This window comes from Dermochelys coriacea, chromosome 9, assembly GCF_009764565.3.
Source record: "Dermochelys coriacea isolate rDerCor1 chromosome 9, rDerCor1.pri.v4, whole genome shotgun sequence".
Classification (NCBI taxonomy): Eukaryota; Metazoa; Chordata; order Testudines; family Dermochelyidae; genus Dermochelys; species Dermochelys coriacea.
This window is the reverse complement of record NC_050076.1, coordinates 22,125,016-22,150,546: the sequence shown is the minus strand read 5'-3', so window position 1 is coordinate 22,150,546 and position 25,531 is coordinate 22,125,016. Positions and strand designations below refer to the sequence as shown.

General features: G+C 40.3%; 1 protein-coding gene across 3 annotated transcripts in view; it reads right to left on the bottom strand.

The window, feature by feature from the left end:
* Window positions 1–8,605: 8,605 nt before the first annotated feature.
* Window positions 8,606–25,531, bottom strand: part of KPNA4 (karyopherin subunit alpha 4) — a 62,195-nt gene continuing 45,269 nt past the window's right edge. For all 3 annotated transcript variants that reach the window (XM_038415815.2, XM_038415817.2, XM_043492374.1), the window contains 3 exons: window positions 22,737–22,899; window positions 11,600–11,694; window positions 8,606–10,523 (listed from right to left, as the gene is read on the bottom strand). In XM_038415815.2, coding sequence (XP_038271743.1) covers window positions 10,425–10,523; window positions 11,600–11,694; window positions 22,737–22,899 — 357 coding nt within the window. In that variant the 3' untranslated portion in view covers window positions 8,606–10,424. The remainder of the gene's footprint in view (window positions 10,524–11,599; window positions 11,695–22,736; window positions 22,900–25,531) is intronic.

Below are 25,531 nucleotides of genomic sequence, written 5' to 3'. Positions count from 1 at the left end.
TGCAAATACTTTTGCATATTTGTTACTTTGTTCATATGAGTAATTCCACTGAAGTAAACTCATGTGAGTAAAATTATACTCCTGCATAAGTGTTTGCAGGATCAAAGCCTAAATTATCTAATGCAGTACACATGCAGATTACTATAACTAGTTTTTTTTGCTCTTTTTCGATTGCCATAGGGCTTCATGGATAGTGAAATGTCTATCTTGCTTCTACAGAGAAAACTGCTAAACTGTCAGAATTCTTAATAGTGGGGTTGTTCTAAAACTTATTCAAAAGCAACGAAAATTATATTTACCCATAAGGGAGGAAGTGAAGATAGGGACAAATTGTTATAATATCCTATAAAAGGCAGCAAATAGCAGGTCTGCCATGAAAGCTCCAAGCTCTTCCAGTCATCTAGTTAAGTGATGGCTTTAAAGAATTAAGTCTTGAGGAAGAGGTGGAGAGAACAGGCAGCTATAAATTAAAGGGGGTTTCCTCAGGGAATTGAGATCCAAATTAAGGTCACACTGGGTGGTCAGGTTCCTTACAGGGAAAACAAGTTGTGTTAGCCCTTCAGGAATGTGGTTTTAGTGAGGTGGACAAAAATGGAGAAGTCTTTGATATGTGAATGGAAGGCTATAATGGGTCCAAATATACTCCGAGTTTATTGATGGAGCTTATCTTTAAATTAGGTCTGTCAATTAATTGCAGTTAACTCAAAAAAAAAAAATCCTGATTAAAAAATTTAATCACGATTAATCGCACTTAACAGAATACAAATTGAAATTTATTAAATAGGTCAGGCTATTTTTCAATATTGATTTTAATTACAACAGAATAAAAAGTGCACAGTGCTTACTTTATCATTTTTACGGTGCATACATTTGTAATAAAAAATATAAAGTATTTTTCAATTCACCTCATACAAGTACTGAAGTGCAATCTCTATTGTGAAAATTTAACTTACAAATGCAGATTTCTTTTTGGTTACATAACTACACTCAAAAATAAAACAGTGTAAAACTTTAGAACCTACAAGTCCATTCAGTCCTACTTCTTATTCTGCCAATTGCTAAGACAAACAAGCTTGTTTACATTGATAGGAAATACTGCTGCCTGCTTCTTATTCACAATGTCACCTGAAAGTGAGAACAGGCATTCGCATGGCACTTTTGTAGCCGGCGTTGCAAGGTATTTACATGCCAGATATGCTAAACATTCATATGCCCCTTCATGCTTCGGCCACCATTCCAGAGGACATGCTTCCATGTTTATGATGCTCATTAAAAAAAAATGCATCAATTACATTTGTGACTGAACTCCTTGGGGGGGGAGAAGTGTATGTCTCCTGTTCTGTTTTACCCACATTCTGCATAGATTTCATGTTATAGCAATCTCGGATGATGACCCAGCACATGTTCCTTTTAACAACACTTTCACAGCAGGTTTGACAAAATGCAAAGAAAGTAATGAAGTGAGTTTTCTAAAAATAGCTACTGCACTCGAACCAAGGTTTAAGAATCTGAAGTGCTGTCCAAAATCTGAGAGGGACAAGGTGTGGAGCATGCTTTTAGAAGTCTTAAAAAAGCAACACACTGATGCAGAAGCTACAGAACCCAAACCACCAAAAAAGAATCATCCATCTGCTGGTGGCATCTGACTCAGGTGATGAAGATGAGCACGCATCAGTCCACACTGCTTTGGATCATTATCAAGCAGAACACATCAGCAGCATGGAAGCATGTTCTGCAGAACGGTGGTTGAAGCATGAAGTGACATTTGAATCTTTAGCGTATCTGGCATGTAAATATCTTGCAACACCAGCTACAACAGTGCCATGTGAACACCTGTTCTCACTTTCAGATGACACTGTAAACAAGAAGCGGGCAGCATTATCTCCTGCAAATTATAACCAAGCTTGTGATTGGCTGACCAAGAAGTAGGACTGGGGGACTTGTAAGTTCTAGTTTTACATTGTTTTATTTTCCGAATGCAGTTTTTTTGTACATAATTCTACATTTGTAAGTTACACTTTCACAATAGAGATTGCACTACAGTACTTGTATGAGGTGAACTGAAAAATAATTGTTTTTACAGTGCAAATATTTGTAATAAAAAATAAATACAAAGTGAGCACTGTATACTTTGTATTTGGCGTTGTAATCAAAATATATTTGAAAGTGTAGTAAACATCCAAAAATATTTAAAATATATGGTATTCTATTGTTGTTTAACAGTGCTATTAATCGCTTGACAGCCCTACTTTAAATCCAACAGATGGAGAACACAACTTTTGATGCTTGAAAAGAGTGAAGAAAACACCAGGAATGGAAGTGTTTATACTTTTGAAGATAAGTTTTGTGAATACAAGGTTTCCTGCTAGATAGAACAGTCTGGACCTTAACTGAACAGGATAGCTCCAGGCTTGAAAACCATTTAGGAACCATGTCTCAGCCAGAATAGTGAGTAATAGTAATAATGAGAATAACCTTCGCTCTTTCCTGATGCAGTTTGAGTAAAATATTGAGAATGCACTAGTTCTAAAGTTTTAGCAACTCTTCACATAAGGAGGGGATTTTGCTGTGCCCTGACAGTCGATATAATTAATCGCTGCCTGGTTGACCAGCATTAACCTGATGGAGTGGCCCTGTACTGTGTGAAGGAAGTGTTGACAAGCATATTGAACTGCTCTCAGCTTTAGGATGTTGACGTGGAGCAGAATCTCTTGTGCAGACCACTTCATGTGCTCTGTGGTCTCTGGGTGATGAGTTCCCCCATCTGAAAAAAGAAGAATCTGTTGTGAGGATCTATGAGGGTAAAGTCCCCACACAGATTTTCAGTAGGTCCTTCCACCACCTGAGGGAGTCCAGAACTTTCTGAGGTAGTGTGATGCATTTGGAAAGACTGTCTGTTTGGGGTATACACAGTCCTTAGCCATGCCTGAAGGCACCTGAGATGCAACTGTGCATGAAGTATGACAAATGTGGAGGCCAACATGGGCCTCAAGAGTCTTAAGTACATCCTTGGAGTTGTTTGTGTGCTTTGTTGTATCGTTGAGATTAGACTGGACAGAGTAGAGAATCTTTCTTTGGGGAGATACAATGGGAGTTATGGAGTCTAGAGCGACTATGACTAAATCTATTCTTTGGACTGGGGTGAATGTAGACTTCCTCCGATTGATGCGAAGGCCCAGGGACTGAAATAGGGCTAGAGCCTTGAAGGTTGCCAACTGGACCTCTAGAGCTGATCGATCCCTGAGGAGCCAATCATCCAGTTATGGGAATATTGCTATGCCACACTGATTTAAATGTGCCTCTACAGCTGAGAGAGTTGTTGAAGGGAGGGACTGGGAACTGATAGTGTTCTAAGCCCATTATGAAACATAGGAAACCTTTGTGGGATGGGTAGCTAGCTATATGAAAGTAGGCACCTGGAGGTTGAGACCAACAAAGCAGTCTCCTGATGGGATGATAGTAGCTAGCATCAACATCCTGAAGTGCTAGGAAAGTATATAGCTCTTCAGGTTTCTGAGGTTGAGGATTGGCCTTCATCCTCTGCCCTTCTCGGGAACTAGGAAATAGTTGGAATTGAATCCTCTTCCAAAGAATTGTGGGAGAACCGCTTTGATCATCCCTAAGAGTAGGAGAGAGTGGTCTGTGTTAAGAACTGTTCATGAGAGAGATCCCTGAAGATGGATGAGGAAGGGGGAATAGTGTGGAAGTGTATGGAATATCCCATACTGACCAACTCCATTTATCTGAGGCAATGTTTCCAGGCCGAGAGGAAGTGCGATAAACTGTCTCCAAAGTAAGGGTGAATGGAATCATGCAGCACAGGATACAGGAAAGTAGGAAGCCTGAAGATGCAAGGCATCAACCGAGATGTCAAAACTGATTATTAGACGGAGGTGCAGATGATATAGAAAGGGGTATTCCCCTCCCCCCCTTTTTTTTTTTTGCTCTCTAGATCTCCTCTGAAAGCCAAAAGGTCCGGGGAAAGTCTTTGGCATATGGTACTGAAATGGTCTAGAGTGCGGTGATGTTTTGGACCTACTAAACAGTCTGTTGCAGGAACATAAATTCCTAGAGACCGTAAGGTCGTCTTTGAGTCCCTCAGCAGTCTGTCTCAGCATTAAAGAGCTTGGGCCCTTCAAACGGAAGGTTTTCAACTGTATTCTGCACTCCTGTCAGGTGATCGGAAAACTGGAGCCAGGATACTCTCCTCATAACCACAGCCATAGCTAAGGATCTAGAAACCATTTCCAGAGCAGTGTGGAGGGAGGGTTTTGATATCAATTGACCCTTCAAAATAAGACCCTAAAATTGGTCCCTCTGGTCCTGTGGCAGATGTTCAATAAAATGTATGAACTCAAACAAGTGTTAAAATCATATTTTGCAAACAGGGCTTGCTAATTTGCCATCTGAAATCAGAGAGTCCCCACAGTCTAAATGTTGAACTTGTTACCATAGGAGAGGAGAGGATCTGGAGTGTTTTTTTCATTAGATGCAACCACCATCAGGGAATTGGGAATGAGGTGGAAAAAAAATGGTTTATTCCCATAGACAAAATATAATATAGGTGGGCTGAATAGTGGCCGGTGTTTGCAAACTGTGCAAGTAGGCGATAAGCAGAACTTCATTGGAAGGGTGATGTTCCCCTGAGGGATAATATTTAAAATATCCACAAAGGAGTGTTGAGACTCCTGGATCTCTTCTAATAGAATCTGGAAAGATTCTGTCAGGCATTCTTGCAGTCTTGGAAGGCCTGAAAGTCATCAGCGTAAGAGGGTGGTGGAAGCATTACTGCCTCAAGATGAAGAGGACTTCACAGATGGGGGTAAGCTCCCTCTAATCCATGGGTCCTGTTGTTCTTGACTGCCTCTTCTTGTCAAAGAGGCATACAAGGGGACAATCATGTACCAAAGATTGGTCAGTTGGTGCCTGTGAGTGCTGTGGTACCAGCAGGTATTGGGGACTCTTTCTGGCTAGGAGCCTATAAAATTGTTCACCAACATAACCCCAGGAATTTCAGTAGATAGGGGGAGGATCGCCATGGGTACTCAACTCCTGGATCTAGAGCATCTGGTGTGGCCCGGAAGATCATCTTCCACATAGTGGGTCACAAGGATGTGATGGTATCGTGCCAAGAGCACCCTGTAGCAAGACTTCAGAGTCTGAAGAAGTATCCCCTGGGCTGAAAGGGGGGAGCATCAGACATATGTTCCAGTACTGAAGGTCTGACTGGGGTTCAGTCTTGGGGACTGCAGTTGCAGGTGTCTGAATGGTATCAGGGAAGGGGCTTTCATAGAGGCCCATAGCAGGGGAGACTCCAGTACCTCCAGTATGAAAAGCTCCTCTGGGGAAAGAAATCTGGAGGGTGCTAGAGGGCTATAGTATCAAAAAGTCTGAGTCAGCACCAGAGCCTGGAGAAGGGGTTAGTGCTGAGGTGATACCAGAGAGGCTTTTAGAGAGGAACTTCTTTGATGTCTCAGCTCTGGTGCTGGGAAGGTGATGGTACCAGACCATGAGTAGGTGGCCTGTGCACATGCTGGCACCACAAGGCATCAGTTGGTTCTGAGGCTGACAACTCCCTGTGTTACGAGACCTCTCAGTATACTGCTTCTTGTGCAAAACCAGTAGCTTAGTACCAGAGTCAGACAGAGCCTCAGTTGTACCCCTGGAAGGACAGACGTCTCAGTGTGGGAATTATGGGGTGACCTATCCCTCTATCTTTTCCACAGTTGGGGAAAGAAGCTTCTTCTTGGATGACTTAGCTTCTGAAGGTACTACTCAAACTGCAAGAGTCACTGGAGCGGCCTAGGGGACGATGTATGACGGGGTGGGAAGCGGACCCCACTGGGGCTAGTTAGTGTTCTACTAGAAGGAACTTTAGTCCTGCTTCTCTGTCTTTTTGAGACCTGCCTTTAGATGCCATACAATCCTTTCATTTTGACAGCATTTTGGGGAAAAGACCTCTGGTAAATATGGCAGGGTTTAAACCCCAGGGTCTTTGGCATAACCTGGAGGTCTAATGAACTAAAAATAGGAATCCTAAAGCAAAAGAGGGTGGGTAACTCCCCCAATAACCACAACTGTGTTGAAACTAAAAATAAATCAAAACTAAATAAAGAATAAATCACCATGTTAAAAAGGCAGGAAGCTGAGAACAGCACACACAATGGCTCCATCTCAAGTCACAGGCTCATCCTTTGCTGTTTTGCTATTAAGGCTTCAGCTAAAACAAGTATATTCAATAAATTAGGTGCAATCCAACTATATTTAGTAGTTAAATGTATTTTGTTCAAAAGACTGTAGTGCCTTACCACACTGTTTGAATACCCTGATCATTGCTAAGAGTCAACATTTCACCAGATATTTATCTGCCTCTCCCTAACTTTCTTATGTAGCATAGAATATAACTGGGGTAAAAACACTTCATAGTAGGATACAGTATGTAATTCTACATCACACTGGAAGAGAAATGAACGTACAAGAAACCCTCTTCTAATGTGAAGTTAACATTGAAAAAAAGAATACAAGTACAAAGACATGGGGCAAAATCCTAAATTAGTATCTGGACACCTAAATAAGTGGCCTGATTTTAAAAATTGCTGAGGTTCCAGTAGCTCTGATTAATGCAAGTGATGCTCAGCACTTTTGGAAGTCAGATCTATTAGCCATTTATTTAGGTGGTCTAAGGAGTCTAATTTTAGGCATCCAATTTTATAACACCCTGGCCATTATTCTCTAATGTACTAATTAGAATATATTTTGCTCCAGGGGCACAAACGTGAATATTGTAACTTAAAAGTACATTTTCCTGGCGCTTAACTACTTAATCGATTCATGGCTGATGTTTTCAGCAGTCTAGAAAGTACAGTAACTGATTCAAATTTAAACCTGTTAGAAAAAAAAAACTTGTAAGAGCAGTTAATACACAATTGATTTTTATAAATTGACTAAATCTATTAAACCACATTAACATTCTAATAAGTTGACCTTTTTAGATTTAAGTTTTATAATAAAAAATATTGCATGCAAGACCTACAAAACTATTAACTCCTATGAAGAGTCAGTAATTTCTTCTGAAAGTCAGGCACAAATATAAATACTCACTTTTGAAAATGTAGTCTTCTGTAATTCAGCAATCCTTCTGTATAATTAAGTTTAGTTTTTGCTTTCTTTACCAAAATCGCTACACTGTACAAGCTAAACAATTAGGAATACAAAAGTTTTCTAACAAACTGTATTAAAAATGCAAAGACATTTAATTGTAAACTTTTAGTAAATTAAAGTTTTTCTGTAAACTTATTTGAAATACAAACTTCACATTTTAATTCCAAAAGTCCTACTGTATCACTGAGTCATAAGTTACAGATGAAAGATTTATGAAAAATTTTCATTTGTATAGTCCCTTTTTCCTTCACAAAAAGCAAAATGTTTTGAAGTCTGAGGGTGGGATTTCAAGAGTGCTTAAGTAAATTAGGCATCCAAGACCCACTATTAAGATCTGAACTCATTTAGGTGATTTTGAAAAATCCCAACGTAGAGGCAGTCAATGAAGATGCCTCAAAAGGGAAAGATATGGCAACCATGCTGAACCTGCAACAATAAACCAGGGAGGCACACTGTCCAATGAATAGGGGACTAGTCTTCAAGTTAGGAAACCTGGGTTCTACTTGCAGTTCTGCTATCAACATAGTGTGAGATTAGGCAAGTCATTCTAGATCTCGGTTTCTCCATCTGTAAAACTATAAGGATGCTAGCCTTCCCTTATTTTGTAAAGCATTTTAGAGCTACTTGTGAAAAGAACTGTATGAAAACTCACAAGTGAATTGTGTTTTTTGGGGAGATTTAGGTATGCAATTGAAAGTAAAAAGAGATAATATAGGTGGAACATAATTACTTAAGATGCAATTTTGTTCAATATTAGCAAAACATCTGATGGAATTACATACTTAATATACACCGGACCCTTGCTAGAATGCGCATCTATATAGTGCAAATTCACATATAACGCGGTTGCAGCCATGGATCCCAAATTTAATTACTTTAACTGAAATTCATTTTAACGCGGTTCCCGCATTAATACAGTACCATGCATGGATCCAAATCCTGCATTCTAGTGAGGGTCCAGTGTACTCTATGATTTACATAATGCATGAAAGTAATCAACTCTCATGTCGGTTCTGAAGCCATAACTTCCTCTGAAATGTCCCTCATTTCAAGCATCACTCATTTTAGTCCTGAACCTATTTATATGTTCTATAGAAATTGTGTTTTCTCACTTATTATTGCATATTATTTTTTATTAGATATAAAGAAATAGGGAAGTGAAGTTGTAGAAAGCTAATTTACAGTCTTAAATTCCCTACATGAATAACAGTTCATATTCTTCTCTTTGGGTCTGTCTCTCATATTGCATCCCATATTTGGGCCTTTGGCAGGTTGAGAGGTATGTCTGAAACACATTAAAGGGTTAAAAGGGTATGGAAGTAACAGTTTATATGAACATTTTGTTAAACTAACCATTTTTTGCCTGCTTTGTACACAAATGCTTTTTAACTTCTTCACTACAATCTGAGTTTATACAAAAAGACACACACCAAATAATACAACATTGTTTTAAAGATTTAACGTTTATTTCCCCAAGACAGCCTAGCCTGCACTCTACTTAGATAAATTTCACAAGCTAGTTTTCTGCTGCTTCTAGTTTTAAACTTTAACCATGTTTCTGATGACAAGGAATGCTGTAAAAATACTCTAGTCCAACAAAGAGTTATGATCACAAAATAATCTTTATCCATTCTACAGTGTTTCAGAATTACCAGTTGATTTTAAAACACAAGGTAGATATAGATGCTAATGGTGACTAATCCGGTATGTTTTATTATAGCAAACTGTTGTTCATGCAACACTTGTGCTCAAAGGGGAAGGCACAGCATTTCCTACAATGAGCCACCTTATAAAGAGTTCTCCTTTTTGTATAAATTTGTAATGTCACCTTTAATTTAGTGTGCAGAACCTCAAAACTGAGGCATTACTCCAATTATAAAAACACTTGCATGTTTTTTATGCAAGTTTTAAAAATACAAAGTTTTCTCTCTAAAGTGGCTCAAAATAGATTGTTCATGGCTGCCTACATCTAAGATAAAAAGAGTCTAAAACAATTGGACAGATTAGGCATATTATTAAAGGTATTCAAACCAGGACTTGGATTTGTACATCTATTCACACCTCTTCTTCGGTCTTTATTCAGCAGTACATATGCACCAAATTTCATTTTTAGAAGTTTCCATATCATTTTCATAGAAAACAAAGTTTGAAAACAAGTAACATTGAACAGCACAGTATTCTACCACAAAAGAAACATTTGGTTACAGGACTCAACAAAATCTAAAAATGAGCTATGCTGTAGATTACCACATGCAAAGAGATCATTATGTTATCTTTGAAAATGAAAAGGATGATGAATTTATTACCACATTTTACTGTTTTCTACTATTATGGCAACTTATGTACTGCAACACAGTCTATTTGGAGGGAAATGTATGTTTTTTCATGCAAAAATCTACACAAATTTGTTTTGATGATATGGAAAGCTTTTCATAACATCAAACATTCATCTGGTGCAAATGCACAGGGAAGCCTTCCTGAAAATTCTGACTTTACAAGCAACTAATAATAAGCCATACAGGAAAGAAATTAAAAATAACTAAAAGAAACAGGGAAAAAATAAAACAAAACAGGCTGCAGGAGTAAACCAGAGTCTGCTGCTAAACCGGTCTTTATGTGTGTGTCCAGTGTAAGTTAACACTTATGAACTCATTTTGATAATTTACTAGGTTTATTATCAGCCCCCTGAAGGCGAATCAAGCTTGCATGCGTTCACATACAGCATCACAACCATACTCTCGTACACACGCCACTCCAGGACTAGGAGTCTGCTTCATGAGTGAAGAGCCCCAGGTTTGAAACATGAGCCTGGCTCCACAGCTGAGTCCAGACATTCATTCAATGTTGTCCATTCACACAGTGCTTCATAGCAAGGCCTGGGCTCATTCTCCTTGGACTTATATGGGCATCCTATTCTCTTTTATGCTTACAAAGCTTGATGATAATAGTACTGCATTTTCCCCCCCAATTGCTCTAGTAAGTCATTGTTCCTTCTCAGGCACTGAAGATCTTTGACCTGTAGCCCTTTTTCTTTGAACAACCTAAATAAGCATTCAGTGAAGTTTTTCATTACATTTTGCCACTCATTCTCACTCGCACCCACTCGCCATCTTGACTTCATTTGGGCTTTTCTGTGATTCCAAATGAAATCTTCACATTTTCTTTCCCGATTTAATGCAGCAGCGGATCCCATAAGCCAAGATTGATGGGTCAAACCATTTTTTATTCAGTGCTGCATTGTATCTAACCACCAAAATATCACTCTAAAACTGGAACCCTTCTGCTGGTACATTGGCAGATGAATTGAAACCAAATGTTCCACCTTGTATTGCCTCTGGAACAAGGCTAGGATCTTCATCAATCTATAAAAAAACAACACACCAAAAAAGTACTTTTAATGGGTGCAGAGAAGACAAACACTAGTTGAAACAAGTTTTACATCACAGAACGATTCTCATGCTTATAAGACTAGATGAGTTTTTTTAAACAATAGATAAAGCTAAACTATAGATGCTGATGTAGCCTACTTGTAGTAGTCTGACACCATATGGCTCACAATCAGCAATACTATATTTACATACCTTTCACCCTGAATCACCCCGAAGCACTTTATGAATTCAAATATGAATTACAAACTGAATGACAGAGAGGGTGTAGCAACACTATTCGGACAAGAAAAGAAGAATCAAAATTGAGGGGGCAACCCGGGTAGATAGATGTGCTAGTTCTGCTTCAGTTAGCACACTAAAAATAGTAGTATGGACATACAGACAGCGGCACGTATTTGAATACTTCTAAAATGAGACCACCACCAGACTATTCTCAAGATGACTGAACTACCCAGCAATGCCTTTGGTATTTTTGAAGTTCTAATGCTGTTTTAGCATGTGTGTGTGTGTGTAAGTTAGTATTACTTTGGCTGTCCAAATGAATCTGGATTAAACAGTGTTCATGTACTGGTTTTTGTTATATGAGGTATTAGACATTTCATATACTCTACTCTGTAATTTCATCCTGTGATTTCACTTTTTAAATGGCTGCTGAATAAAGTTAAACAGGGATTTTTGAAGTTATAGAGCCAGCTAATTTGGTGCTACCAATTTAGTTTTTCTTGATGTCAATATTAATGTCTTTCTTTTTAGTCTATTTTATTGATAAAGACAAAAAAGATTATACTTTCAGTAAGATGTTTTGTTTTAGAGCATGAATCATTTAGTTGTATCACCTGAAAGAATATTGCAGCTTTGGGAGTATGTTCTTTGGTAGCAAAATAATAAAACTGCACAACCTGACAGTATGTTACTCAGAGACAACCACAAATAATGCTATAGCGCTCACAGAGATTTAAGAACTGTTGTAATTATCCTTAACCATGTTTGTAAGAAAAGATTAAATATGATTGAAAGCAGAATAGATTACCCTGCTACTACATACTTACATCATCTGAAGAGAAGAACTGATCAATGATCTCATAAGCCAGTTTGTAGATGTCTTCATTTTCATGATTTTGTAGCTGTTCAATTTTCTCCAGCCCTTTAAGAAATATTTAAGAGATGGAATTAAATTAAGCATTAAAATACAGTAGAATTAGAATCTCATTTATCTGACCCTCTATTAGGCTTTCTGCATTAACTGAACAGGACTCCAGGGCCAGAAGTGGGCGATCTCTTTTGTGACCAATAGGTGCTGCTGCAGCAACACACTTTTCCATTCTCTGGATTTTTGATGATCAGATCTGGTCCAGGTTCCAATTAGATTGGATAAATGGGGTTCTGCTGTATTATATTTGACAGCCAAGCACAACCTGCTCCATACACATCATGATAATACAAGTTCTAAGTTAATGGTTCTTATGTGCTATACAGTGAATTATCAAGTACTTTTTTTTTTTCATTATTTTAAATAAATGATTTGGGTTCAACAGTTCGTACTCAAACTTCACTTTGTTCATCTTAGCTACAAAGGCACCTCAAATACCAGTGCAAATAAGTAAATTTTAAAACGAGAGTCACTGGCATGAACTGGACATAGTATTTTCCAATTGCATTTCACAAAATTAATCTACATGGAAGATAATCATTTCTGTAGTATGCACCCTGCTTTACTGGGAATCCTAAAAGGACAATTCGCTTTAAGGTATAACTACATAGAAGTCACAGGAAACGTCAAAAGGGTTTTGTGTGCTCTGGTATCAAGATAAAATTGAGGTTTCTTTTAATGCTTTTAGCGGATAGTTGAATCATATTCTTTACTGCTTTGAAATATTCATGATGAAAGTCAGTAAATCCATAACAAAACCAAATTCCAAAGTTAAGTATGAGAGCGAGACATGGTGGGTGAGGTAATAACTTTTATTGGACCAACTTCCGTTCATGAGAAAAGCTTCTGAGCTCCATAGAGCTCTTCTTCAGGACCTATTCATGTGCCTAATCCTACAGTTAAGGATCCTTGTTTGTCACAGATTCCACGACTTTCTGTGACCTCTGCAACGGCTAGTGTGCCAGGCCCAGAGGTCGCCTGAGCAGTTCAGGCAGCCCTTGGGCCAGGCACACCAGCTGCTGCTGGGGCAGTCTTGCCCACCCCCCCCAACAGCAAGAGTTTGGGTGTGGGGGTACTCAGGGCTGGAGTGCAGGGCAGTGCTTACCCAGGACGGGCTCCCTGGAAGGGCTACAGGAACTCCCTTCCCACAGCTCCTAGCTCCATGTGCTGCCTCTGCCGGCAGGCACCACCCCTGTAGCTCCCATTGGCAGAGGTTCCCAGCCCCAGCCCCAGCCCCGCCAACCCTCAAGCATCCGTGGCACCCCCTGTGCACCTGTGGTACCCCCCGGGCCACCCCTCCCCCCAAGTTTTAGTCAGAGGTATACAGTAAAAATCATGGACAGGTCACAGGCCGTTAATTTTTGTTTACTGCCTGTGACTTTTACTAAAATTGCCCGTGACTAAAATGTAGCCTTAATTATAGTGAGCATGTGCAGCCAGATAAGTTAACAGGACTGCTAGACCTCAAAATTTTAGACCAGCTAGATGGTTTAAGGGGATAAGTAGTAATAGTTATTCAAATCTGACCAACTCAGCCAACCTCAATTCAAACCCCACCTTGAGCAGAAACTGGGAAAAGGTTGGCTGGCATATTTGTTTATTTTGAAGGATATAATCAAAATATTATTAAAAAATTAGACCTGTGAACAGCTGCCTGCAGGAGAAGGGCATTTTAGGGGATGGTGCAATGGGGAGTGGAAGAGCAGTCAAGGTTTTGGGACTGCATCAAGGGGCCAGGATAAATGGTGATAGGGGACATTAGAGGTATTGGGGGATCTGGTGAAGGACCCATGAGGATAAGTGGCAGGGAGCTGGGGGAGAATAGGGACAGGGCCCCACATTCACCCCTTCAGTGTACATGTGCATAGAGAGAGGGGCTCAGATCCCCCAGATCCTTATCCCACCATGTGTGCCAGGATCTGGGGCCTCTTGCCTATCTAGGAGGTCTGAGACAGTCTCCCTGACCCACCCGGTGAGCTGGGATGAACGCACATGTCTCTCTGGAAGTGTCTGAGCTCCGCTCTCTGCCTCACTTTATGTGCACCAGGATCTGGGGGATTCCTGGCCATCTATGGGGGTCTGACCCCCCCATGTGCCCCAGTTTCTGGAGGGAGCTTGTCTTTCAGGGGTGGGATCTGAGCCCCGCTCCCTTCCACCATGTGAGCTGGGATCTTGGGGAGGGGGAGGGAAGGTACCTGCCAAATTATAGGGGTCTAACCGCACACTTTCTGTGAGCCGGGTTCTGGAACAGAACTTGCCTTATTTGAGGGTCAAGCCTCACTCCCTACTGCCACCCCACCTGAGCCAGTATCTGGGGAAGATCTGCCCTCTGTACGGGGAGTTTAGAACAGGTATGTTTGAAGCATGTACCAAGAACACACTACTGACACTGGTGTGAGGAGACAAGAATGGGCATGCTTGACCCATATCAAAAACTCTCCCGGACAGTGAAGGGGAGATGAGAACACCCACTGACATGAATGGAGCAGTTCACACATTTCATTTTTCAGAGATGCTATATTCATCTCCTTCAGCAAGATGGATAAAGAAATCAATGATTTAAAAAAAAGATTTTTTTTGACAAAATGCTTTTTGAGGAAAAAACATATCTAAAGATACATTATAGCTCAGATCTCATAATGGAATAAGGATTATAAATTCTAATTCTATAGTATGAGACAATATAGTCACGTAATTCTTAAGAAAAGCTTTATAAATGAGTTCCAATAGTTGATGGATTAGGGATCCAATCTTATGGTGTTCCAGGGGCTTCTATATAGATTTAGGTTAATCTTTCTATATACCCAATGGGACTTAGTGCTCAGCCTAGAAGATACCATCAGAGATGATCAGTTTTGGAGTTCTCAAATGGTGGACTTGTGTCTCCAAAGATAACAGCAAAATTTTTTAAAAATAAATAAATAAATAAATTTAAATAAATAAATAAAATAAATAGAGGTGAGAAAACACACTTCAACTCTATTGTCCCTCTGCAAATTTGTGTACACAAAGTCAATCCCTTATCTTTCTCTAAAAGTGCAAAGTTTCAAAAAGTTCAATGAATGGAAGATTGTTGGGGGTGGAATAGATCTGGACAAGGAGAAATCGTCTGGAGATAAATTTGAGAAGTGAGGGATAGGCAGTAGAAACAAAAGTGAAACTGTTTGAGCAGCGTCTTGAGGTCTTTCTGAGTGTAGCCTTCATTGATTTGAGATCTACCATACCATTCTCTCACTAGAAGGGAAAACCTATAATGGCAGCAGGCCGTAAAAGAGATCCAGTTTGGGAATATTTTAATGAAGTTCCTCTACCTGTGGGTTAGACAGGCATGCGTGCAAAATGCAAAACAGGGCAACAAAGAAATGCAAGGCCTGGTTGCCTGAATGAAACATTATAAGAAGTGTTCCTTCTCAGGAGGAAGCTGCGTTGAAGATGATGAAAGGAACATGTCTGAACATTCAGGATCTTCAGGTTAGTAAACTTTCTTATTCCATACTTTTCTTAAGGACTGCCTGTCTTCCTTCTGAACTACTCTTGAATTCTTATGCTTGAAGAAAAAAATATAGTTGTTACTCGATGGTACTACCATTTTAGATGCAGTTGTGATAAAAAATAAATAGCTGAAATAGGCAGATCTTCCTTTTATACTTTCACCTTTAAAGTAGTACGGAGTGTCAGTGAATGCAATGAGTAATAATAAAAGAGCAGTATGGTAATAATAATTAAATAACTGCATTGACTTATTTTGTTTAGGAGAATCCATCCTCAACATATAGGGTTCTGAAGACTATCCACCTTCAAGATCACCATCATTTTCTATAGTTTCAGAGTTATCTGCCAATGATAGTGTTTCAGTCACGTATGTCACATAGCCACAGTATATCACCTGTAGCAAAAAGGAAAAATATCTCCATCATCCAGAAACCACCATAGATAAGTTTGTTATGAGAACCAGCAGATTAGAAAAAGAGGTAATTGATGTAACATTGCCCCATTTGTTTATGGAACAAACTCTTTCCCAATGATTGAGAACCCACACTTTAACAACATGTTTCAGTCATTAAGACCAGGATACAGTCCACACAACAGAGCAGATGTCGCAGGCAAATTGCTGGATAAAGGGTATGAAAAAGAAATTGAGCAGTGTGCAAAAGGTCTAAAGGGTGAAATTGTTAACCTGAGTCTTGATGGGTGAAGCAATGTCCACAATGATCCTGTTGTATGTGCTTGTGTGACAACAGAAGGGAATGTCTTCCTTACAGAAACAATTGATATATCAGGAAATGCACACAGAGCAGAATAAGTAGCAGCAGTAAAAGCTATAACAAACTGAAAAAAAAATTCCAATGTGTAGTACTTGCTAGTAGCTTGGTCACAGACAATGCTGTAAATGTATCCAAGATAGGAAGAAATTTAGAAGAGAGAGAGTCCAAAGCTAATAACACACAGTTGCAGTGTTCATTTGATGCACCTCCTAGCCAAAGACTTCAGTGTTCCAGAAATAAAGGCTAATGTTGATGAAATTGCAAAATACTTCCATAACAACCACTTTGCAGCAGCTGCTCTGAAAAAAGTGGGAGGAACCAAGCTAACACTCTCACAAGACGAGCGATGGAACTCAGTAGTGGACTGTTTTGAGCACTATATCAAGAACTGGCCTAATCTGATGACAGTTTGCCATCTATTTTTTCACTATTTTGTTTCACATTGTCACAGCCAAAGTTCTCAACATGGGGCTTAAGAGAAATGTTGAACACATGCTGAGTAACCTGAAGCCTATTTCTGTAGGCTTGAACAAAATGCAGGGAAATAGCTGTTCTATTGCTGACGCTGCTGAAATTTGGAAGGAACTGAGTGAGAACTTAAAAAGAGAAATATGCAATGACAGAGTTAAATTACAAGCATTAAAAAAACGAACAGGACCAGCACTATCTCCAGCTCGTTTTCTTGCATATATTCTAATACTCGGTACCAGGGTCAAAACTTAATTGCTGAAGAAGAGGAGTTGGCTATGACATGGACATCCAGCTATCATCCCTCCATAACGCCAACTACAATAAACTTCAGAGCTAAAGGTGAACCATTCTAGAAATATATGTTTGCTGATGATGTTTTAAAGAAAGACACACCAGTGAACTGGTGGAAGTCACTTAAGCACTTGGATTCAGAGACTATTGAAGTGATAATCTCACTTTTAACAGCAGTAACTTCTTCTGCCAGTGGAGAAAGAATATATTGTCTTCCTTTGGACTAATTCATTCCACATTGAGAAATCGTTTGGGACCTGAAAAAGCAGGAAAGCTTGTTTTTCTTTTCCAGATTATGAACAAACAGGAACACATAGGTGAAGACGATTAAATTAACTGCAGAAGCCAATATCTTAAGTGTCTCATGTTGACCTGGCTGACATAGTTGATTTAAATTTTTTTTTAATTATTTCATTTAACTATTTTAGTTAAAACAATTCAAACAAAAAAACCCCGCATGTTTAACTAAATTCAAAAATTCATATCCTTGTTCTGTTAAAATATTATATGTTTGTCGAAGAAAATAATCCAGAATACATAATGTTGTTTTAGTTAAATACAATAATTTAAAAATCTCTGTCTGGTGATGTTCTCATCCAAATACAGCATGGCAAGAAAATCCACCACATATTGAATTGGAGATAGTTCACCTCCTAATGACTTCATAAATATCTGCTTCAATTACCTTTGGTAAATGAAATAACCAAGCATTCATTTTCTGATATAGCTGTAAAACTAATCTGAAAAGTTTTCAAAAATGTATAGTGTGTACCTTCTAAAACTGAAACCTACATCTATCTCTGAGTTGTGAAGAATATGTATTAAGGTTATAACAACCAACAAGAATGCACTTTTATGTAGAAATCCATGATTAAATCAAGTCTTCCTGACTAGTGATTTAAATGATTCAAAGCAATTTAATTTAAATCAAATCCACCCTGCCTTCTGGTGTTCTCATTCAGATGAGACCATCACATTGAGATGAATGGGCCACTTCACACCTCTGCGCCTTCTATGCTGCAGATGGATGTGTAGAGCTCTGTGTTAAACCTAGAGAGACTACAGGAGTAGGGGAGGGAAACGTGAGGGGAAACTCAGACTAGCCAAGGATCAGTAGTCCACTTGTAGTTAGTATGTAGGAAACAATGACTTCTACTAACAAGTTTTCTTTCTGTAATCCCACTCCCAGAAATTAAATGACAAAAAAAGTAGGCCATATCTACATTACCACTTACGTTGGCAAACTTATGCCACTTGGGGGTGTGGGGAGTGCTCGCTTTGGAGATACACCTTTCCTACAATACCAAACGGAGAAGAACTTTCACTTACCTGGCCAAGTGTTTCTAGTCAAGAGATTTCTGGTATTCAGAAGCACATTTTGGACATCCTTCAAGCAGGATTTTTCAAAAGGTTCCAGCCATGAAGCAGCCACACTGCTAGATGGAGAGCTTGGGAAGGAGCAGATGTCCATGGTCCCCTGGGATTAAGTCTAGATCTAACGGAAGGGTTAGAGAAGTTGTCAAGTATCAATGTTGACAAGGCCATTTGGTGCTACAAGAATGAGGTGAGCATGGTCTTGTTTTATTTTGAATACTATTCTGGGCAGTAAAGGAACTGAAGGGAAGGTGTATGGAAAGAAATGCTTCCAGGATAGGAGAAAGGCATCTGTCAGTGAGCCTTGGCTGAGCCCTCTCTAGGAACAGAGCTGAGGGCATTTTCTGTTGGTTCTTGTTGCAAAACAGATCCACTTGGGGAGTTCCCCACAGATGGAAGATGGACTTTGTTATCTCTGGATGTAATGACTGGTTAAGTTGATTGAAGAAGGATCTGCTCAGCTGATCTGCTACCATGTTCTCTTTACCGGAAAGGTAAGCTGCTCTCTTGGATTTAAAATAGGCCTGAAACCCCCTTTTGCTCTGGGGATCAGGAAGTGGAGGGAATAGAAGTCTTGTCCCCTGAGGAATAATGGAACTTCCTCTGTGGACCCTGCCTGAAGATGACACTGGACCTCCGGCTGAAGGGCAATCTCATCAGAGAGTGATTCCTGAAGAGGGACAGGGGAAGGGTAGAAATAAACTAGATGGTACACGCCCATTCTACCACGCTTAAGACCCACCAATCTGACAATTTGTGGGCCCATGCACTTAAGAAGTGAGGTAAGGGACTGGTAAATAAAAGATGGGGAACAGATAGAACTAAGGTAGCTAGTACACGGTCCTTGAATATCCCATCAAAATGCCTATTTGGAAGAGGTGACTAGATGGGATGAGCCTCTCTCATCCGAGATGGTGGCTGGTCCATAACTTGTGGTGGAGAGGCTGCCTGGAACCAGTCTTGGTACCAGGGGATGGTGCTCTCTGTTCTGGTGTCTCTGGTGCACCCTCCATGACTGTGTCCGAGAATGTTGAGGGGAGGACCTGGCTGGAGAGGAAGGCTCCACAGTGCCACAATGGCCATTGATATAAGCCGGGGCCCAGTGCTGGGGTTGCTGGATAGCCCATGGTCCCAACAACTCTGATGGGAGATGTAGTGTCCGGGACAAGATAGAGAGGACTTCACTTCTGTGTCCAAAGAAGAGTCAAATGTCTGAGGCAAAGTAGTGGTCGATGCAGATGGGTCTGATAGACAGTCTGAGCCCAGTGATAGCAGTACTGCAAAAATCATAGGAGGCTCTCCTCTCAACAAGACAGGCTTCAACAGAGGTTTGAGTAATGGTATTGCAGGATCTAGATATGGTGAGGTATAAGCTGCAGGCACTGGCATCGGCTGCGAGCCTTCTGCTGTCAGCAATACCAGCACTAAGAGGCTAAGCAAGTCTTCTGCATCTGCATGTGCTGCCAGGGTGATTGGGACTGGCACCGGCTGTTGGGTCTGCAAGTGTCCTTGAAGGAATGGCCTTAACAAACATAGCACAGAGTCTGGAGGCAGTGAGACCTCCTTGGGAGGTGACGAGCTTTCCAGGGATGGCCTCTCTCCCAAACGCTTTGTGGAGCATCTGCCTCGGTCGTGCTTCAGTACCAATGCAGAAGAGCAAGAGGTGGAACCTGAGAAAGGTCTGATTTTTTTTTTGGTACAGGGGAATGGGACTGAGGAACTGCAGACATCTGTTGGGGTGCTCCGTACTGAAGATGAAGTACTTGGGGCACTTTATTCCTGTGACCCCCTCTGATGGGGGCTGAAGTGCTGCTTCCATAAGCAAGAACTTAAGCCATGCCTCCCTATCTCTTTTTGAGTGGGGTTTGAAACTTTTACAGATAAAATATGTGTCGCTGATGTGGGATTCTCCTAAGCTTTCAGGCAGGACTGATACAGGTAGCTGACTGGAACAGGATTTGCAGAAATCTTGCAGGACTTAAATGTCGGTGAGCAAGGTATCATTCCAGTACCAGCAGTGAAAGAGGACAAACGATCAAAAAAGAAACCAAAAAATGGAAACCTAGCTGTAAAATCATCAAAAATTGACTAAAAAACCCCCCAACTTACTATACCTAACTATATACAAAGAAGAACGAGAGAAGTACTTGTATTAATCAAGTCTGCATTTGCACCAACCATCACTGGTGATAAGATGGAACTGGATGGGGATAGCTCTGCTCTTTTATACCAGCATACAACGGCATGCGGCAGAGGGCACCCCAATGGATACTACTGAGGGGAAAAAGAACACACCTACAATGGATATGATGTGCAATTACTCAAAGAGCCCAAACGTCACAAAGCCCGAAAAAAAAAAAAAAAAGAGTTAAGGTTATGTGGGAGCGTACCTTAACTACCCCTCTTAAAGTGATGCCCCAAAACACATTTGCACCCTGCCTTTTCACTCTATAGGAAAGGAACTACCCTGCCCTATAGTAAAATACTTAGCCTATACTCCTGACAGAGTACCACACTTGTGAAATTTAACAACCACTTTATACTTACTCACAGGATACACCTAAATCTATACTTGTCCTTACCCATCAGTAAGCCCACAGACTGCTCTCATAACCCACCTGACTGCTGATAATCCCCGTGTAAAGATTCTCCCCACCCCGTAGCGCCTTGCTACTAAATGGTACATCTACAAAGTACTTAAACACCTGTGGCTGGCCTGAGTCGCTGGTGCAGGGCTGTAAAATTTCTGTATAGATGTTTGGGCTTAGCCTGGAGCCCGAGCCCTTGGATTCCACAAGTGGGGAGGGTCCCTGAGCCCGAACATCTACACTGAAATTTTTAGCTCTGCAGCTCAAGCCTGAGTCAGCTGACCTGGGCCAGCTGCAGCCATGCCTTGGGTCTTTTATTCCAGGGTAGATGTACCCTCAGACAACCTATCATAATTTTGAAATAAAATGATATAGCTAGCCCCTCAGGGTTTACATTCTGCCCTTTCCGTTTCTCATACACAAGGTGAATGCAAACTTTGATCTCCTTATATGACAATCACAGCTCTGTGAGGCCTCTCAAACTAATCCAACTCGTCAGCTCAAACACACCCTTTCCAACCTGTCCCACCTATTGCCTCCACAGTTAAACCAGTCAGTCAACACAGCTACAACTCACAAACTGAATGCAGCTGCAGAGTATGCAGATAAATCCCAGTGGTTATTCCCAGCTCCAAGGGACCAGAGTCAAGGTTACATGAGCATGTATCATAACTCCATATTTACTGGTTTTCTGAAGTCTGCTGAACTAAATGTTCTGCAAGAACATGAACTCCCACTGGGCAGCTTAACTCTGCCTTAGCAAAATTTTTTTTGCCATTTTATCTACTGAGTGGCAAAAGGCAGTTTCTCCCTCATGTGGCTACCATATCTCCATAGTATTCAATATATATGCTTGTCTCCCCATGGAATTGTTCCCGATTAGCTGCATGTGTGCATACTTACTCTGGAATACATTTGTTCCGATTTAGTTTAATCCACTTTAACATGTGTAGACAAGTCCTTAATGGCAGAATTATGTCAGATATAAAAGAAAAAGCCTGAGATGTGTCCTACTAATCATACTTATCAAACAAGTAGTAAATGAAGAAAAAAGTAACAGAGTTTTACACTGCCTTACAAAAGAGTCAGTTAAATCACTCGATTGAAACTGAGAATCTGGTTTAATTACCAACTCTGTCACAGACTTCCTGTGTGACTTTTGGCAAGTCACTCTGTGCCTCAGTTCTCTAACTGTAAAAGTTTCCCAGAGATGTAGGGAAAATAAAAACTGATTGAAGTTTGAGGTGCTCAGATACTATGGTGATTACCTAGACAATTAGACTGTACTACCGCTGTGTAGAGTATATCCAATATGTATCTATCTATCCATCCAGCAGATAGAAGCACAACCTAACTAAATATATCAAGAAGTTTGAGAGTTTATTTTATTTAAACATAATATATAGTTACTCAAATGCCTCTCACTTTAGTATGTTCCCTCCTGAACTTCATCTATTCATACTATACATCCATGGACTTTGCATTTCTTATTTTAAGGAGCACCACTCTCTTATCTCAATGAAGTTACCTGCAACATAGGAGTTTTCCATAGAACTTGTAGTGGTAACTGAATTAAACATTTAATACTAAAATGGTTTATTTTCCTCAAAGAGAGCTCCAACTGGATGGCAGCTGTTTAAGTGTTTAACAATTTAAAAAAATAAAAACATGCCTGAAAGCCATTAACAAAATTACCATGTAATATTTTGTTTTAAAATTTATCTGGGCATAATTTGATCAAGTCTGATTCAGTTTGCAGCCTGTGAGGTAAAGGTACCCTCCATGTACTAATTTGTGAAATATATTTTTCTAGTTAGGTCATATACACTACATATATTCAATTTAAGGTTTCTTCAAATAGAAAAGTTTGTTAAAATATCTCAAATCACTAAGCAAGTGAACCTTACACTGAGATTTGATACAAACAGTTAAACAAAAAATAAGACAAAGATGTAATAAACGGCGAAGTCCATGAGTATATTTGTGGTTAATGTTCAAACCATTAGTTATAACGGTAACACCAACTAGTTATTCAAAAAAATCATACCTCCACACTCTTCTATAAGATTGGCTATGGTCTCTGCTTCATCTTCAGCCATTTTTAATATATTACTTAGTCCATCCAGCACTACTTGTACAACTTGAGCATCTTTTACTGTTAACAAGTTGCAAAAGGGAGGAATTACATTTTGTTGAATTAGATATGCCACCTAGGAAAGAAAACAACATACATAAAAAGTTAAAATGTAACAGTATTAGTGTGTGAGAGGTAAAAAGATGCAAGAAAAGGAAGGGAAGCTACTGGCACCACAAAAAAATGTTTTTGATAGACAGAAGAGACAAGAAGGAAAGACTACTTGAAATAAGAAAAAAGTTTATTCAAAGTATGCACTGAACAGTATAAGGAAGTTGCTTACCTTATAGTACTATAGGTACTATACTGTAAGTTTGGGCTGTCAAGCGATTAAAAAAATTAATCGTGATTACCTCGCTGCTTAAACAATAATAAAATACTACTTATTTAAATACTTTTGGATGTTTTCTGCATTTTCAAATATATTGATTTCAATTACAACACAGAATACAAAGTGTACAGTGCTCACTTTATATTTATTTTTATTACAAATATTTGCACTGTAAAAATGGTAAAAGAAATAATAATTTTTCAATTCCCCCATTGCAAGTACTGTAGTGCAACTTCTATCATGAAAGTTGAACTTACAAATGTAGAATTATGTACAAAAATAACTGCATGCAAAAATAAAAATGTAACACTGTTGAGCCTATAAGTCCACTCAGTCCTACTTCTTGCTCAGACAAAAAAGTGTGTTCATATTTGTGGGAGATAATGCTGCCCGCTTCTTGTTTATAATGTCACCTGAAAGTCTGAACAGGCACTCATATGGCACTGCTGTAGCCAGCATCGCAAGATATTTACTTGCCAGATGCGCTAAAGGTTCATATGTCCCTTCATGCTTTAACCACTATTCCAGAGGACATGTCCATGTTGATGACTGATTCTGCTCGATAACAATCCAAAGCAATATGGACTGCTGCATGTTCATTTTCATCATCTGAGCCAGATGCCAGCAGCACAGGGGTGGGCAAACTATGGCCTGTGGGCCGGATCTGGCCTCTCAAGGCTTTGGATCTGGCCTGTGGGATTGCCATGCTGCAGGCCCCATGCCGCTTGGGAAGTGGCTAGCACCACGTCCCTGTGGCCCCTGGGAAGGAGAGGCAGAGGGCCCCGCGTGCTGTCCTTGACTGTGGGTACCTCCCCCGAAGCTCCCATTTGCCAGGAATGGGGCCAATAGAAACTTCAGGGGAGGTACCCACAGGCAAGGGCAGCACGGAGCCCTCTGCTCCCCTGGGGTCACAGGGATGTGGTGCCGGCTGCTTCCCAGAGTGGCGCAGGGCTGGGAGGGAGCATGCCTTGGCCCCAGTGTGTGCCACTGCCACCCTGTAGCCACCCCAAGTAACTGGCACCAGGCTGGAGCCCGCACCCCTCCTGAGCTCCAACCCCCTGCCCTGAGCCCCTGCCGCATCCCGCCTGAGTCCCCTGCTGCACCCCGCACCCCTCCTACACCCCAACCCCCTGCCCTGAGCCCCCTCCCCGCACTCCTTCCTGCACCACTGCCCTGAGCCCCCCCCGCACTGTGCATCCCTTCTTGCACCCCAACCCCCTTCCCTGAGCCCCCTCATACAATCCACACCCCTCCTCTTCCCCAACCCCTTGCCCTGAGCCCCTTCCTGCACACCGCACCCCCTCCCACACCCCGCACTCCCTGTCCCAGCCCATCATTCATGGCCCTGCATGCAATTTCCCCACCCCAATATGGCCCTCGGGCCAAAAAGTTTGCCCACTCCTGCACCAGCAGATGGTTGATTTTCTTTTTTTGTAATTTCCGCATCGGAGAGTTGCTCTTTTAAGACTTCTGAAAGCATGCTCCATACCTTGTCCCACTCAGATTTTGGAAGGCACTTCAGATTTTTAAACCTTGGGTCAAGTGCTGTTGCTATCTTTAGAAATCTCACATTGGTACCTTCTTTGCGTTTTGTCAAATCTGCTGTGAAAGTGTTCTTAAAATGAAAAATACGTGCTGGGTCATCATCTGAGATTGCTATAACATGAAATATATGGCAGAATGTGGGTAAAACAGAGCAGGAGACGTACAATTCTCCCCCAAAGAAGTTCAGTCACAAATTTAATTAATTCATTACTTTTTGAACAAGTGTCATCAGCATAGAAGCATGGTCCTCTGGAATGGTGGCCAAAGCACGAAGGGGCATACAAATGTTTTGCATATCTGGCATGTGAATACCTTGCAACGCCAGCTACAAAATTGCCATGTGAATGCCTGTTCTCACTTTCAGGTAACACTGTAAATAAGAAGCAGGCATTATCTTCCATAAATGTAAATACACTTGTTTGTCTTAGTGATTGACTGAACAAGAAGGAGGACTGAGTGGACTTATAGGCTCTAAAGCTTTACATTGTTTTGTTTTTGAGTGCAGTTATGTAACAAAATATATATTTATAAGTTGCACTTTCATGATAAAGAAAATGCACTACAGAACTTGTATGTGGTGAACTGAAAAATGCTATTTCTTATCATTTTTACAGTGCAAATATTTGTAACAAAAACCATAATATAAAGTGGGCACGGTACACTTTGTATTCTATGTTGTAATTGAATACAATATATCAATAAATCAATATATTTGAAAATGTAGAAAACATCCAAAATAAATAGTATTTTATTATTGTTTAATTGTTCGATTAATTGCAATTAATTTTTTTAATCGCTCGACAGCCCTACCTTATAGTATAGTACCTACAGT